The 14992-nt window shown below is 44.7% G+C and overlaps 1 protein-coding gene across 1 annotated transcript; it reads right to left on the bottom strand.

Annotated features, from left to right (window-relative positions):
- Positions 1-13092: 13092 nt before the first annotated feature.
- LOC133905988 (uncharacterized) lies at positions 13093-14488 on the bottom strand. Its single transcript, XM_062347801.1, has 2 exons — positions 14202-14488; positions 13093-14131 (listed from the first exon to the last, which is right to left on the bottom strand). The coding sequence occupies exons 1-2, from the start codon at positions 14486-14488 to the stop codon at positions 13093-13095; spliced, it is 1326 nt and encodes a 441-aa protein (XP_062203785.1).
- Between the last annotated feature and the right edge of the window lie 504 nt (positions 14489-14992).

The following is a 14992-nucleotide window of genomic DNA, read 5'->3' as shown; positions in this document are numbered from 1 at the left end:
ACTATGAAATGCTATATTCTTAACCACCATGTTTGTGTTAAGGCTAGCTTGATGGATATCTTTCTCTAGGCTTCTTGATTCAAGATTGTGTATCGGAGAACATTGAACTATGTTTTCTGTTTGTAACAAATGTTTAGCTCATGATAGAACCTTTGGGGAACATGTGTTCCTTGTGGGCAAAGACGCTACTTGACTTGATCATGTGAAAACTTGTTTCACTATGAAAATGTGAATATTCTGGTGAATTCAAGTATCTTGTGCTCAAATGTGATCCAATACGGTTGTCTTGAAACCTTAAGGTGTTTGCAGTAACTAGTCGCGTGACACTTTACTTGGATAAGGGTCAACTTGATGATAAAAAAAGAAAGAAATGTACCTAAATGATCAATTTTATTTTAATCACTTGATCTAACTAAGTCTTGGTTTCATATGTGAGTGTTTGCAAAGCCTACTATCATGAATGCTTGTTTGCCTAGTTTGAGATTGAAGTTGGCTACTTCTTAATGCTTGTATTGCCTTGGCACGAGTGGATGCTTATGTGGTGGTCACCTTGCATATGATTTGGCTATGTGAAATGACATATGCCAACCAACTCTTTGGGTTTAGCTTGTCAAGCTTCATGTTCTTGTGTTACTGTCTCTTTTTAAGCCTCTGTGCAATTTTGAGCTCCATCCTCTCCTTTCTAGAGCCCTTCTGACATTTCTAGCACTTGCAAATGCTTTGTGGTATACTTATGAAAGCTCACTAGAATTGCATGTTCATGCATTGCATAATGTTTTGTCTTTGATGTTTGCATTGCCAAAGGGCGAGAGCATATGCACAAAAAAGAGAATATGCTACAAGAGGAGAAATGAAAAAATTTGCAACAAATCTCAAAGAAAAATGAAAAATGTGCACTCACATCAAGGGACATCATTTGTTTTAAATTTTTTGAGGTTTTCTTGATTTTTTGAGGTTCTGTCTTGTCTTTACCTTATCCTGACCCTTTCTTGTGCATCATCCTAGTAGAGTATTTGCATCTATGCCAATTAAAGGGATAGAGAATCGAATGATATCTTTTTCGAAACAAACAAAAAGGAAAAGACGCATTCAACTATTCGGGCAACTATATGCTTTGACCTGCATTGAAAGCAGGACCATTCGTTGAAGATAAGCGTATATCGAACCCATATGTCGTTGTACCATTAGTCATCACCAACATAAAGGGGTCCCAATCGATTTGGGTTCCAAAGAAGACTTGAAGGCCCTGAGTCGGCATTGGGGATTTGGAGACTTGGCTCACAAGATGAAGTGAAGGTTATGGCAAAGAAGCCACGTGTACAAGATTGAGTGCATTGATGAAGATCATGATCATCATATACCTAAAGCCACATCCACCCATCCAAATGTAAAATTGGTAATGGTACTAGATGCAAAATCCTTTCAATTAATCAGTACATTCACCTTGTCTAGGATTGCATGCGCTTATCTCAATTTATTGCAATGCCTAGCTTAGGTTTTCACATGGTAGGTTGTTTATTTTTCACTTTGTTAACCGATGAGCAACCTACATGGTTTATTAGTTGTGGGTTCTTTTCATGGCATATTTCTACATTTGGTATTCTTTATGTGCCATGAGTCTAATCTATAGGGTAAATTTCCCATTGTTATCAATAACAAGTGCATATATCTCACAAGTATTCAACATTTGTATGTTGTATTCAGGGGGAGCATATTCTATGGGTTTTGGTTTTGAGACTAACATGTGTTGAAAGTTGTATTATTTGTAGCCTCATAAAGTAATACTCAAGTCTCCGGAGGTATGCAATGCATATTTGTCAATTGATATCATTGTCAATTCATCTATTCATTTAAGCTACCTCCATACATAATGCGGCTTAAGCTTCCTATCTATACAAATTGTCTAGTTGTGCCTATTTTTCTATCTTATCATATGTATGCACACTTATAGGGGGAGTTTATATCATATTATGTGAGTTTCATGAATTGTGATCCATGTTCTTTCATTTTAATTGGTATGTTATCTTTGAATTAAACCCTTTAATAGGTATCATTTTATCGAATCATGGTTCATGAAGATCTCTCCCATGTGCTATAATATTTTTCCCTTGAGTTCAACATGTGTTTGTAGCCCTTTTTGAAGATTGTTGACAAAGGAGGAGAATTTTGATGACCAAAGCAAGTGCAAGATGGCATGCCTAGTAGAGAACAAGCAAGGAAGCAAGATGCCTAAGAATACCAAGGTTGACAAAGGGGAGAAGCTCTTGCATAGGTTAAGGGAGATAGTGGCGATGGAGAAAGGGGGAACCACAACAAAAGGGGGACAATGTGAATACAATGTAAAGGTAAGAACAAATGTTAGTTTCCTCACAATTGATATCATTTGTTGTTCTAAACATGCATCCAAGCAAAGTGGTAGGGCATTGTTCATTATTTGTGCCATTCACTTTTGGTACTATCTATTTGCCACTTGATTTGGTTGTGTTATCATCAATCACCAAAATGGGGGAGATTTTAGCAAACATGCCCTTGGAGACATTGTAACGGCCATATTTAGGGCATGTATGTGATTTTGGTGATTAATGATAACATAGTCAATAGGACTAACATGTTTGTCAAGCATATGCTCTAGTTGGTCTCAATGCAATACATAAGTAGTCGAAGTCGGAACAAAGATTGGTTGAATTGAAGAAGTCCCAAGAAAAATCACTATGTTGGATGGTCCGATGATAGAGGTTTTGTACACGCTGGAGTGTTTCAGCTCATGGCCCTTGTATATGCCGGAAGGTCTGGTGTATGAAGAAGTTGCACGTGAGAGTATTTCCTGAGGAAGGATTTGAAGTTCTGCACGTTTCATAAAGATACGCCAATCCAAGTGGCATTTGAATTGGTGTCAATCTAGCCTATTAATATCATTTCAACCCCGCCCCCTCTTAGGATGTCACTGATCCCTTTCAATTGTTATCAGAGCTAATGTTCATACCTTTCACAAGGATACACCAATCCAAGTGGCATTTGAGCTATGGTCTCTTTTTGATCGGTTGGGCTTCACCACCTAGTGAGTTGTGATGTCTGGGGTAGGGATGGATATCGTTAGTGCTCCATATTTTGACGCCACTCACTTCCCCCGGTGGAAGATTCTAATGACTTGTTTTCTGCAAGCCAAATGTTTAGATGTTTGTAGAGTCACCGAGGAGGGGATGAAGATATGTCTCACAAACAAGGAGAGACAATTCGATGCCTTGGCGAAGAGTATCCTTTTATCTTCTCTATGCATTGATGCATTCAATCAAGTATTATCTCACCAATGCACATGATATTTGACTAACCTTATTGAAATACATGAAGGCCTAAAGGATGTGCGCAATGAGAAATATCATGTTCTAGTCTCTGAGCTCAATAACATCAAATAATTTGCCCATGAAAGTGCTAATGACATGTACTCACATTTGAATATTCTTGTCAATGAGATTAATATGCTAGTTTGACACCAATTGAGATGATCAAGTGATGAGAAGAATACTTCAAGCTCTTCTTCTAAAGTACAAGTTAATAGTCTCCATCATCTACGATGACAACGACATCAAGAAGATGACTCCAAGTCAAATGATTAACAAAATCACCGCCCATAAGATGACCATGAACATGGAGGTGGAAGCTCCTACCTCATCCGACTCCAAGAACTTTGGGCTTACAAGCAAGGAAGCTCTATGCCCACACATGAAGGTGAAGATAAGAAGGCAAGAGCAAGAGGCCATCTCAAGAGAAGATGATGGTGATGAAGATAAAGAGAGCAATGAAGATAATGAGCAAAGCACATAAAGTGATAAAGAGATGCATCCCAATGTCGCCAAGCTCATCTCACAAGTGGAGAAGAACATGAAGAGGATCAATGCCAAGATTGATCATCAAATCTCTATGAAAGACTTGGTCAACATAATTGATCATATCAAGAAGGAGAAGAAGACCAAGTTTAAGAAAAGGGAGACAATAGGAATAGGCAAAGCATTTGCAAGCATAGGAAGATGGGTAAGTGAAGATGAAGATTCAAGCTCTAGCGATGAGATCTTCACCATCCACTCTTCCAAGAGAAGCTCTTTCTCAATGTCGTCATCACACAAGTCATTATCTCACAAGTCACCATCCAAGTGCCTTATGGACAAGTATGAACATCAATGTAAGTGATGATGAATCCTATTGGAGGTCGTTGTTAAGGACCCACGACGATCCCTTGGCTCAGCTAGCCTATGCCTATGGACCTAAGCCACCAAAGGCCGCTTTTGAGCCTTCGGGCTTCGGAAAGCCTCAGCGTCCCGGAGACATGCCTTTCGTAGCCACAACCTCCGAAGCTTGGGCAGGCTTCCTGAAGGCTACGGGGTGAGTCATTAGGCCTCAAGAAAGATCTGCCAGAGGGGGAGCATCAGTCATCCTTCCCCTACAATGATGTGACCGGCATTCCGTACTATTGGGGGGAATAGACCAGCCTGTGGAAAATGGTTAAGGATCGGTGTCAAGGGTCCCTTCGAAGCTTTTGGTCTCTGGACTCTCAGTAGGAGGCCTGGCCTTCGAAGGCTGTGCATCCCTTCAGACCTACCCCTCCGGTGGCTATGTGGCCTTCTCGAAGCTCAAAGATGCAGTAGGTCTCCGGAGATAATTTTAGGGAAGAAATGACACCCCAGGAATCAACCTAACATGAAGTAATGGACAATTAATACCGGTCCAAGTCGTGCTTATCCTAACATTCCAGTGCAATGGAGGTCATCCTGACACCCCTGGCAATGCGGTGTCTGGCCGCAATTGGCAACTGGCTCACCCCTCAGGGTTGCTTGTACTGCAATAGTTGCTATGGTAGATATTTGTCTTCTATGTAGGGTTAAAAGTAGTTATCCAGGATAAGGCCATGTAATTCGGCCATGGTAAATATTTGTACATGGTGATAACTTGTACACCAAGCCACGTACAACCCTATAAAAGGGGGGGCATGGTGAACTGGGGGAGGGAGAGAACAGATAGACACAAACACAAAGACATATAGTGATACTCCCCCTGGCCCATTATTTTCTACTATCAATACATTTGCACTACTCCTTCCTCTCAAACTTTGTCTCCAAGCCTGAGTCTCCTCCTTAGAAGAAACTCTCACCGTATTTGTTAGCGCAAGACAATCTCTTGCACCAATAGCGCACCGTTCATGGGGATCTCAGACACAAAAGTGCTAAGAGAGGTAGGATGCCACCCAAGAAGAAGACCACCAAGGCTGCTGCGATGGTGGCCAACCCCCCGGCCACGCCTGTGCAAAAGTCCGGGTGACTAAGCATAGGCCATACTGACAATGGCCCCCCAACCAGGAAGAATGAGGGCCTTACGGCCACCACCGATCCAACCACGACTATAGTAGGCGCCGAAGTGCTCCCTTCATCGGACGCCCAGCAGCAACAGTAGCGGCATAGACGATCGGCATTGTTCTGACCCGTGCCCTCGAGGTTGATGATCTCTTCGACACTAGGACCCATCACGTTCAGCTTCTAGAGCCTCAGAGCTGGCATCGCAAGGATCCTCTCCAAGACTACTACTCTTCCCTATAGGCCAACCTGCAAACTACGACCTTCTGAGAGGACTTTTGGACCCTGAAACTACCTAAGTTCAAGGGCAACTCAGACCCTGATGAGTTTCTCCATTCCTACACCCTTACCATAGAGGCCAGCGGAGGCGGACCGGCCACTATGGAAGGGGTAGCCATACGCTGGTTCTAGGCACTGGACCCTGGTGCCATTCATGCCTAGTCCCAATTCCGAGACCTCTTCCACTGCAACTTCCAGGGTACCTTTGTTGACCCGGTGACTCTGGAAGCATGTTCACTATCACGCAGGAACTGAATGAAACCCTCCGGGATTACTTCCAAATATTTTCCCAAACTAAGGCTCAGATTAGGGGCATATCAGACTCTTCAATCATCGATGCCACAATCCAGGGTCTGGCCAAAGGACACCTGTACGATCGGCTGAACCGGCGTCCCATATGCACGGCGGAAGTCCTCATGAGCAAGTTTGAGGAATATGCACGTGCAGAGGAGGAAAAACTCCACCAAAGGCTCCCGTGAGCTATCGAGACTTCCCACATTGACCCTGAGAAGTCACATTCGTAGGTAGGATCATCACACACCCCCCCTCCCCCAGCGAAAAGGGGCTTCAAGGACGCTCATACCTCTGGGTCCCAAAGGGGGTGGCAGTGACAGCTTCGAAACATCAACAACATCAACCAAGGTTGCGGGGCTCCGAACCAAAACCGTCCCAGAGGGCGTGGCCAATGATGCTCCGGAGCCCTCCCGAAGCGAAACCACGCCCCAAGCCGGTATCCTAAGGAGGAATCCTGGTGTCCTCTACACAGAGCACGACGAGGGCATAACACCAACAACTGCCATACCCTCACAACCTTCTAAGAGGAGTACCTGTTCATGTCCCAAATTTCACTAATCATGTCATTAAGCATACATATGTCATTTTTTTAACGGAAGGATTGTGGGGGAGGTCCCCACAGCAAAAAGCATTTTATAAAAACAAACCAGGTAAAGAAAAATAGTACAAAAGGAGAGGAGAAAGAAAAGTAGAACAAACCTATACTTACCAAAAGAGAAAGGAGAAGAAAAAGGAAAGGGAGTTACAGAGAGTTGATCCAGGCTAAAGTAGCATCTTTTGCTGATACATTAAACCTAATAGTGTGCAAGGCCATCTCTTCTTTGAATAGCATCATAAGAATCATGTTTATGTGTTAAGCACTGTGAATTTATTGAATTTCATATAGTGGTTTGTTACATGTTTCGTATTTAAAAAAAATACCTGATGTTAGTGTGTTCGTTTAGTTAAGTCTCGTTTTGATGCGGTGGGTGGATCCATTTAAAAGGGAATCGCCACGCATATGTCCTTAGAATTTTTCCTTGCAGCTGAAAATCCCCTCTCTCTTGCGAGTGGGACCCGCTTAGCCAGCCCCACCACCCTCACCCTCCCTCTCTCACTTGGCCGGCCACCATAGCAACATCAGCCCCACTCCCTCCCACACCTCACTCACTCACTCTCTCTCTCTCAGCCAAGAGCAGGAGCTCTTTCTCCCCCTTCCTCTCTCAAACACTCTCTCATTTCCACCCAAATCTACCCTCAAGAGCAAGAATCAAGGTGTGCATGTTATCCCTTTGAATTCCCCCTCTCTAGCTTCACATCCACCCAAGAAATTCTCACATGCATAAGGATTTGAAGGTTTTCAAATTCAAATTCGTCACCTCTCATTTTCTGAAAATTTCAGCAACTTGTTCTTCTCTTCTCCGAGCTTTTCCCATCAATTCTTCCCCCACCCAACGACCACAAACCTTGGCAAATCACCTTGGGTAAGTCACCCGGGTTTTCTTGCTGAAAATGCATGTTTTGGAATAGTGGATTTCGAATTTGGAGCTGTAGTCAAAGAATGGTGACGCAACCATGTGTTCTTGAGCCATTAAAGTTAGAATAAATGATTAGATGGAGTTGAGCTAATGATTCGAGTGTGTAGAGATAGTAAATTAGGTGTAGAACCAATGCTTTAGTGCCTTTACATGTTTAGGTGGCTTAGATTTTGATATGCAAGTCGAATCGGCCGAAGAATTGTCGAAAAACTCACGTTTTGCTGTCAAAACACGGACTATCCGGGTAAACCCGGAGGTTCCAGGTGATTTTAATCAAAAATACCCAAGGACCCCCACCTGGAGGTGCACCCGGAGACTCCGGATTTTACTATTCATCATACCTTTTCTTTTTGTCCTAATAGCTTGTATATTTCATAGTTAATTCATACGAACTCCAAAAAATCATGAAACCAGTTGTGTTAGCTTCGTATGAGTATGAACTACATTTTAAAAATGTTGGAACTCAATAAATACTTTCTTGTATTTAATTAATTGTTTCAATGCATTTCAACTTAATTAAATCACAGTTAACTAATGTCCATTTGCATCAATCGTAGAGTTCCGGTTGTGGTTGTGATGGTATGTTGGGAAATGTATGGTGATGTTGTTTAAGTTTTGATAAGGCTCAAGTTAAAATTAGGATATGGTAATGATCTCAGGATAGAAGGTTGTTTATGGTTAGATGTAGATGCTTACACTTGAGTCAAAATTTGCTCTTGCATATAAAATTCATTGACTTTGTGGCCGAGTCCTTGCTAATTATCCAAATTGCATTCTCCTTGGAGTCAGGCTAATTATAAGTGCCTATTATGGATTAAGTCTTGTGAAGGTACTCACGTGCATGGTTTGCTTTTCAGGTGAGGAAGGTTTAGTATTTGGCTATTTTACGCCCGCCGATGTTTGCGACTGGCATGTGTAGTGTCGTCTACTCGGTTGATGTTATTTTGGAGTAGCGCCTTAGGGAAAATAGCGCTACTCATCTTTTGTTGTCATGTATTTTATTCCGTTGCGTTGCTACGCTAACAATGTTCTGTTTATACTTTTGTTGTAAAGTAAATCTACTTAAAGACTTGTAACTTAATTTAATTACTCACTCTTTATTATGTCCTGTGATGGTGTGCTTGTTGTAAAGGTGTGTGTTTCGATCCTAGAGGAAACACATGCCGGGACTACCGGGGTAATATTCTAGTTAATCGTTGTAGTCGTGGTTATGCAAATAACCGACTTGATGATTAATTAGAATATTATCTGGACAGTTCCTCACAGCGTGACATCAAAGCTTGGTTTAATAAAGTAGCCTAAAAATGCTTAGAATGGGTGAATAAAATTTTTTCAACCTCTCTAAGACAACCACTAAAGTTTATCCTTGAGTCCTAAGTGTTTGTTCTATTTTTATTCCTCATCTTGTCTTAGAGCCAATCGTACCTCTTCTTGTTGTTAATATGCCTAAATTGGTCTCTAACTCATCTCTTTCTTAATGGGTTAAGAATGGTCGCTCTTAGGCCATCTCCAACCGTTGCCCGTCACAGTCCCAAATCCCTTCCCGATGGGTAAAGGCGTGCGACGGGAACAAGGCGGCAGGTCCAAGGGGTTCCCTTCCCGGGCCGGCAGCGGATGGGATAGGAGAGAGGTTCCCACGCCCGGGGGAACCTCTCTTCTATCCCTTCGCGGATTCGCAGCGCGGGGCGGGGGGTGTCGTTTGCGGGCGCGCGCTCGGGCGGAAGAGGCGGCAGTGAGAGGAGGCGCTATCGGTGAGCACGACGGCGGAGGAAGGTTGGCGGCGTCGGTGAGGGGATTCCGACGACTGCATCGACGGGCGCATGTGCAGGGACGCGGCGCCGGTGAGGGGAGCAGCGTACAAAGCGCAGCGGCGACGCAGAGTGACGACGGGAGGTACGAATTATTTTCCCACAAAGCACTTGGATCTGTGGATGTCGCGGTACAATAGGCAATCCGGTGTACGGGTGCTCAAGGAGGCGGTCTCCTCTGGTGGGGGGCGGGTGGAGAGTAGGGTTCCCGTGCGAGGATTGGATGTGGAGGCGCTGCAGCGCGAGGACGGGCCGAAGGCCAGCTCTGCGCGAGGGCGGAGGAAGGTGTGGTTCCAGATCCAAGGAGTCCGGATGAAATGGAACAAAAGGCACACAGTATTTCATTCTTTCGTTCACCTTCTGTATTGGATTGTTCACGAAGCAAGTGTCCATGGTGAAGGCAACAACGAGTGCGTGCGAAGGAGCTCCAAGCACGGGGTTGGGTGTCGCCGGAGTGCTCACTAACAGAAGCAACTTTGGCTTGGTCTGGGCAAACACCTTGCGGTTCATACACTCATCTTTCCTGCACACGAGCTTGCCTTCGGTATACCAAACACCAAGAACACTGCTTTTCCCCGCACGTTTGTTGTGTGACCATTGGATGGGATTGTTCTGTTGATGTTTCTTACTTTTGTACAAAACTGAAAACTAATCAAAAGGATGGGATTGTTCTGTTGTTCTGTTGCATTTTCTGGAGCCTATAGAGTTGCATTGCATGTTCAGTCTTGTACATTTGTGGTATAGTTCATACTTTCATAGAACAATCAAACTATTCTGGAAAAATTGGATGGTAAAATCTGTTGGTTACATATATTTAAGAGTTTGTGGTATGCCTTACTTTTCAATGTTTCGATCAGTTGAATCAGTATATGAATCTTGTCATTCATGATAGGCACTTTAAAATTTGTACGGTGCTTGACTGAGTCTTTATGTTTGTTGGCACATTGCGACGTCGCCGATGCTATTCTTCCGTGCTTGTAGATGGATGCCGCAATGGTAGCTCGTGTCGTGTCGACGATGCAGGACCATGTCGCAGAGGCGGCTGCCGCTTTGAAGAAGGTGGCCAATGATAACTTGAGTCCCGACAACACCCCTGCTGCCGTGGATCTCAACATGGCACTTCTGCAGGTCGAGACCATTGCGGCGGACTTGGAGCAACTCGTGTTCCAAGTAGAGGATGCTCTTAGCGGTGGTGTTGTGCACAACCCAGTTGCTTCGGACGACAATTACAGCGTGGCAGTACAAGAGGAACCATCAGCTTCCATGGACAGTGACGATGACGTCATCCTTCCGGCTGATACCAGTTCGGAAGAGCTTCTTGTTGATAGTTCAGATGATGGAATGACCATCGAATCTGATCGTTCATGGAGGCTTTAGTTGGGAATGGTGTTTGTTACCTAATTGTTGGGAATCGGTGAAGTCGAGGTAGCCGGTCCCCAAAGGTTGACCTCTAGTTAATTGTCTTGTACTGTTGTATTCCTCTGTGTTGTAATCATTGTTGCGTAAGACATATCCGTCATCATGGTAATGGTAGTGAAGCAATCTAGTATGAATGGTTAATGATCTGTGGCAGGTCCTAGAGTTTTGGTCAGTTGTCCGTGAACCTGTAATGCAGGCAATGCACCAGGAATGGTTGTGGGCTGATGAAGTAATGACATTAGCTCGAATGCTTGATTTTGTTGATTGAATGCCTTGCAAATTTGTGCTATACAGTGCGTGTTTCCTCTCTAGTTACAAACAGAGGTAGCAGTACATTATGTTGTTGTGCAGGAGTCAACCTTTTTGCAGTCCAGGAGTGGTTGTGCAGGAGTAAACCTTGTTGCACCGAACAATGTGAACCTTTGAATAGTTCTCAATTTAAACCTTTTTGCAGTGAAGAATCTAAACCTTTTAGCAGTTCTGCATTTAAACATTTTTGCAGTTATGAATTGTAAGTTCATGGTTTTGTGTTGTCCTGTGCAGGTGCTCCATGGATCCATTCTACGAGAGTTTTCTTCAGGACGGAGTGCAGCGGATGACATGGTCGGGGCCACAAATGCAGGGGGCATCGTCCTCAGTTGCACCTTGGGCAGAGATGGGGCAGTTTGTGTTTACCGATAGTCTCGATGTCGACCCTGTTCCGGAGGAGGAGGTGGGGCAGTTCAGCATGGGTAGTGAGGGCAAGATAAGGAAGAAGGTGACCACTGCGAAGAAGAAGAAGAAGGCGGACCCGAAGACGGACCGAACAAAGTGGACAGATGCGGAGGACGAGCTACTCATCTCTGCATGGTTAAACGTGAGCCAGGACCCTATAGTTGGAACTGATCAGTCAAAAGATACGTACTGGGGAAGGATCGCCAAGTACTTCAACACATTCAGGCAGCCTTCAATGATGCCTAGATCAGATAAGGCTTTGATCAACCACATGAAGGTCATCACGGACGCAGTTAGCAAGTTTGTGGTTCAAGTTCGGAAGGTGGAGCAGCTCAATCCAAGTGGGACCAACGAGCGGGACAAGGTACATAAGTCTGATTTGTACTTTGCTTACTGCCTAGAATGATATCACACATATTTCAGATAAAGTTAGCCATAGTTAATTCTGACTAGAATGATATCACATTGCTGCTGCTGTCTTCGTTGTAGGCTTATTTCAGATAAAGTTAGCCGTAGTTAATTCTGACTAGTATGTGTTATTGCTGCTGCTGTCTTCGTTGTAGGCTTATACTTGGTCACCTGAGTTAGTGTTCATGGCTGATTGCATGCCGTGTTAGATGGTCTTCCATTTTCCTTCGATAGTTTTTTAGTTGCCTGTTTCTGTAGTATGTGTATGGTTTGATCACAAACAGGTAGGCTGTCTTTTTCATTTAAGAATTGTGTCATGGTTCATGTGATTCGCAGATGGCACGGGCTTGCACAGCGTACAAGGGGATTGAGGGGAAGCCGTTTGCTTATACGCACTGCTGGGTTATGCTCGCCGACTATCCCAAGTGGCACGCGCACGAGTCCACGAAGTCGCAGAAGGTGCAGGAGGTAGCTGACGCACAGTCCCACCCAACACCCTGCAATGAAGTGCCAACCGATGCAGCTTCAAACGCCTCTACAGATCTTCCTAGGCCCATTGGAAGGGAGGCAGCTAAAGCGGGCCGTGCGCGGAAATCAGCTTCCAGTTCTTCTTTGCCTACCGTGTCTGGTGGGCTGTATGCAACTCAACTTGCTGAGATGAGTGAAACGAAGAAGATTATGGTGGAGCTGAAGAAGGAGCAAATTTCTATCATGCGTCTTCAGGCATCCGTTCAAGTAAATGATCAGGACGAGCGTATAATGAAGGTTGACTTGGAGAGTGTTTCTGGTCCCCTGAGAGAGTACTACAGGAAGAGGCAAGCAGAGATCTTGGCGCGATGGACTACCGTAGAACATAACCCATAGAGGTTCGGCCGAATGTTTGACGTTGCTACTTCGGCCTAATAATATCCACATTCTATGTACTTCTGTGTTAATTTTGAACTATTCCTTTCAAAACTGCTACATTACAGCTTGGGTCTGCTCGTGTTTGGACTAGAACTCAGTATTTTTTTTGCTTTTCTCACCTGCTTTTACATCGCAGCGGACATGTTTGCATGTACATTCTGAGCAGTATTTGTTTCCTCCTGTTTGGAGTAGCCCTGAGTATTTGCTCATCGATCTTTCGATTCAATCAGTATTTGCAATAGGGCCACAGTCACGATAGAAATAGTTCATAAATTATCGGTACCTTACATTGCAATTGAAATACCATAAACACACATTACAACGAAGAAGCTTCGACTAGACCGAACATTAGTAAAGAGACATTCGAACAAAGACAGTACAGTTGGGCGGAACCTGATGACCTTACTACTGTGCTCCATGGCGACTCCATATGTGCTCCACCAAATCATCACGCAATTGGTGGTGTATAGCCCGGTTCCTAATTGCTTCAGTTGCTTCTATGTATTGGAGCACGGCTTGGTCTGGATCACGACCCTCGATTGTCGCTTTCTCGCCCATATATTCAAACACCTCATTCACATCGGTGCCACCTCTCTCGTCCTCAATTATCATATTGTGCATTATGATACAAGCGGTCATAATGTTGTGTAGTGTGCGTTGTTCCCAAATTCTTCCTGGACCCCGAATTATGGCGAACCGCGACTGCAGGACGCCAAATGCGAGTTCTACATCTTTCCGAACTGCTGCTTGCATGGCGGAGAACAGCACGCTCTTGTTCCCCCTTGGTGATGGGATAGGCTTCACTATGGTCGCCCATTCGGGGTAAATTCCATCACCTAGGTAGTAGCCCATGTCGTACGTGGTACCGTTAATGGTGTACGACACAGGAGGGGCAGTCCCGTCCGTGAGCCTGCTAAAAATGTTAGAGCGGTGCAAAACATTTATGTCATTTAGACTACCGGGCATTCCAAAGAAAGCATGCCATATCCATAGATCGTACGACGCAACCGCCTCCAAAACTATAGAGGGTTTGCGCGTATGACCGGTATACGCGCCATGCCATGCTTTCGGGTAGTTCTTCCAAACCCAATGCATGCAATCGATGCTACCTAGCATCCCGGGGAACCCTCTCTGCTCGCCGATGGCTAACAGTCGGGCAGTATCCTCTGCGGTGGGAGAGCGTAGGTACTCATCGGAGAAAAGCAAGACAACAGCTTCCACAAACTTTGTCAGGGCAAGCATCGCTGTGCTACCCCCGATCCGAACATACTCATCCACTGCGTCAGCACTGACTCCGTATGCCAGTTGTCGTATGGCAGCTATCATCTTTTGAAGGGGGCTTAGCCCCAGTTTCCCAGTGGCATCCCTCTTCTGGCGAAACCATGGGTCGTGGTTCTCCACAGCAGCGGCTATTCTCAAGAACAAAGCCCGACTCATCCGAAACCTGATAGGGTGCACAATCGTTAATAACCAAAGACAACCTGCAATTGTGTTTGTATGGAAGATGCGCGTACCTACGACGGAACAGTATATCACCATATACTGGGTTGTTGCTGAAGTAGTCCCGAAATAGCCTTGCAGCACCTTCCTGGTGCCCACGATCTATGACCGCATGTCCTAGGACTGAACCCCAATGACGAGTGCGACCTTGGGTCCGAAGCTCTTCCTCCTCGATGGCGACCATCATCATCAATTCTTCCTCATCGTCGCTCGAGTCCGATGAGAACATGAACTGATCTCCAGACGTAAATGAGGTCATTGTGTAGGTGTGGAATGTGGACGCAATTGTGCCTCTCGACATCACGATGACCCCTCTTTTGTAGCCAGGACAGTCTTCTCGAGCAAGCAACTCCCGTCTAGCTTCACATGCAAGCTACCAGCCATGTGACAAGTTCCTTCCATGAGAAGGCTCGTGCCCACGAAGGCAGCAGGCATGTGGTTCCTGCCTTACAAAGGAAGGCTCGTAAACACGAAGGTACTAGCGATATGCTATCAAAAGATGTATCATGTACATACAAAAGACATGTACAAATTACTACATGGGGCCATGAAACGGGTAGCGCGCGTGCACATCTTTTCTACGGATTTGGGAAGACAATAAAATCGAGAATAAAGTGCTACAAAGATTGCTCGCGAAAAAATGTTGGGTTCGAGGCACAACCATCTTTAAACTCTCTGTAAAAAAACTTTACATTGTATTCATACAACGTATTGCAGCCGTATTGTATCCCATGTGGCGGTTATGAGGAAATGGTAAATAATACAATTCTGTTGGGGAAGGGAACAGGGAAGGGAATGCTGTTGG

The sequence above is a fragment of the Phragmites australis genome, chromosome 23, assembly GCF_958298935.1.
Source record: "Phragmites australis chromosome 23, lpPhrAust1.1, whole genome shotgun sequence".
Lineage (NCBI taxonomy): Eukaryota > Viridiplantae > Streptophyta > Magnoliopsida > Poales > Poaceae > Phragmites > Phragmites australis.
The sequence above is the reverse complement of the archived record's forward strand: the minus strand, read 5'-3'. Positions and strand labels throughout refer to the sequence as shown.

Bases quoted from the DNA above. Each gene is read 5' to 3' on its own strand.
- LOC133905988 (XM_062347801.1), bottom strand. From the start codon at position 14,488: ATGTCGAGAGGCACAATTGCGTCCACATTCCACACCTACACAATGACC. The intron at 14,132-14,201 runs GTACGCGCATCT...GCACCCTATCAG, and splicing joins GATATACTGTTCCGTCGTAG to GTTTCGGATGAGTCGGGCTT.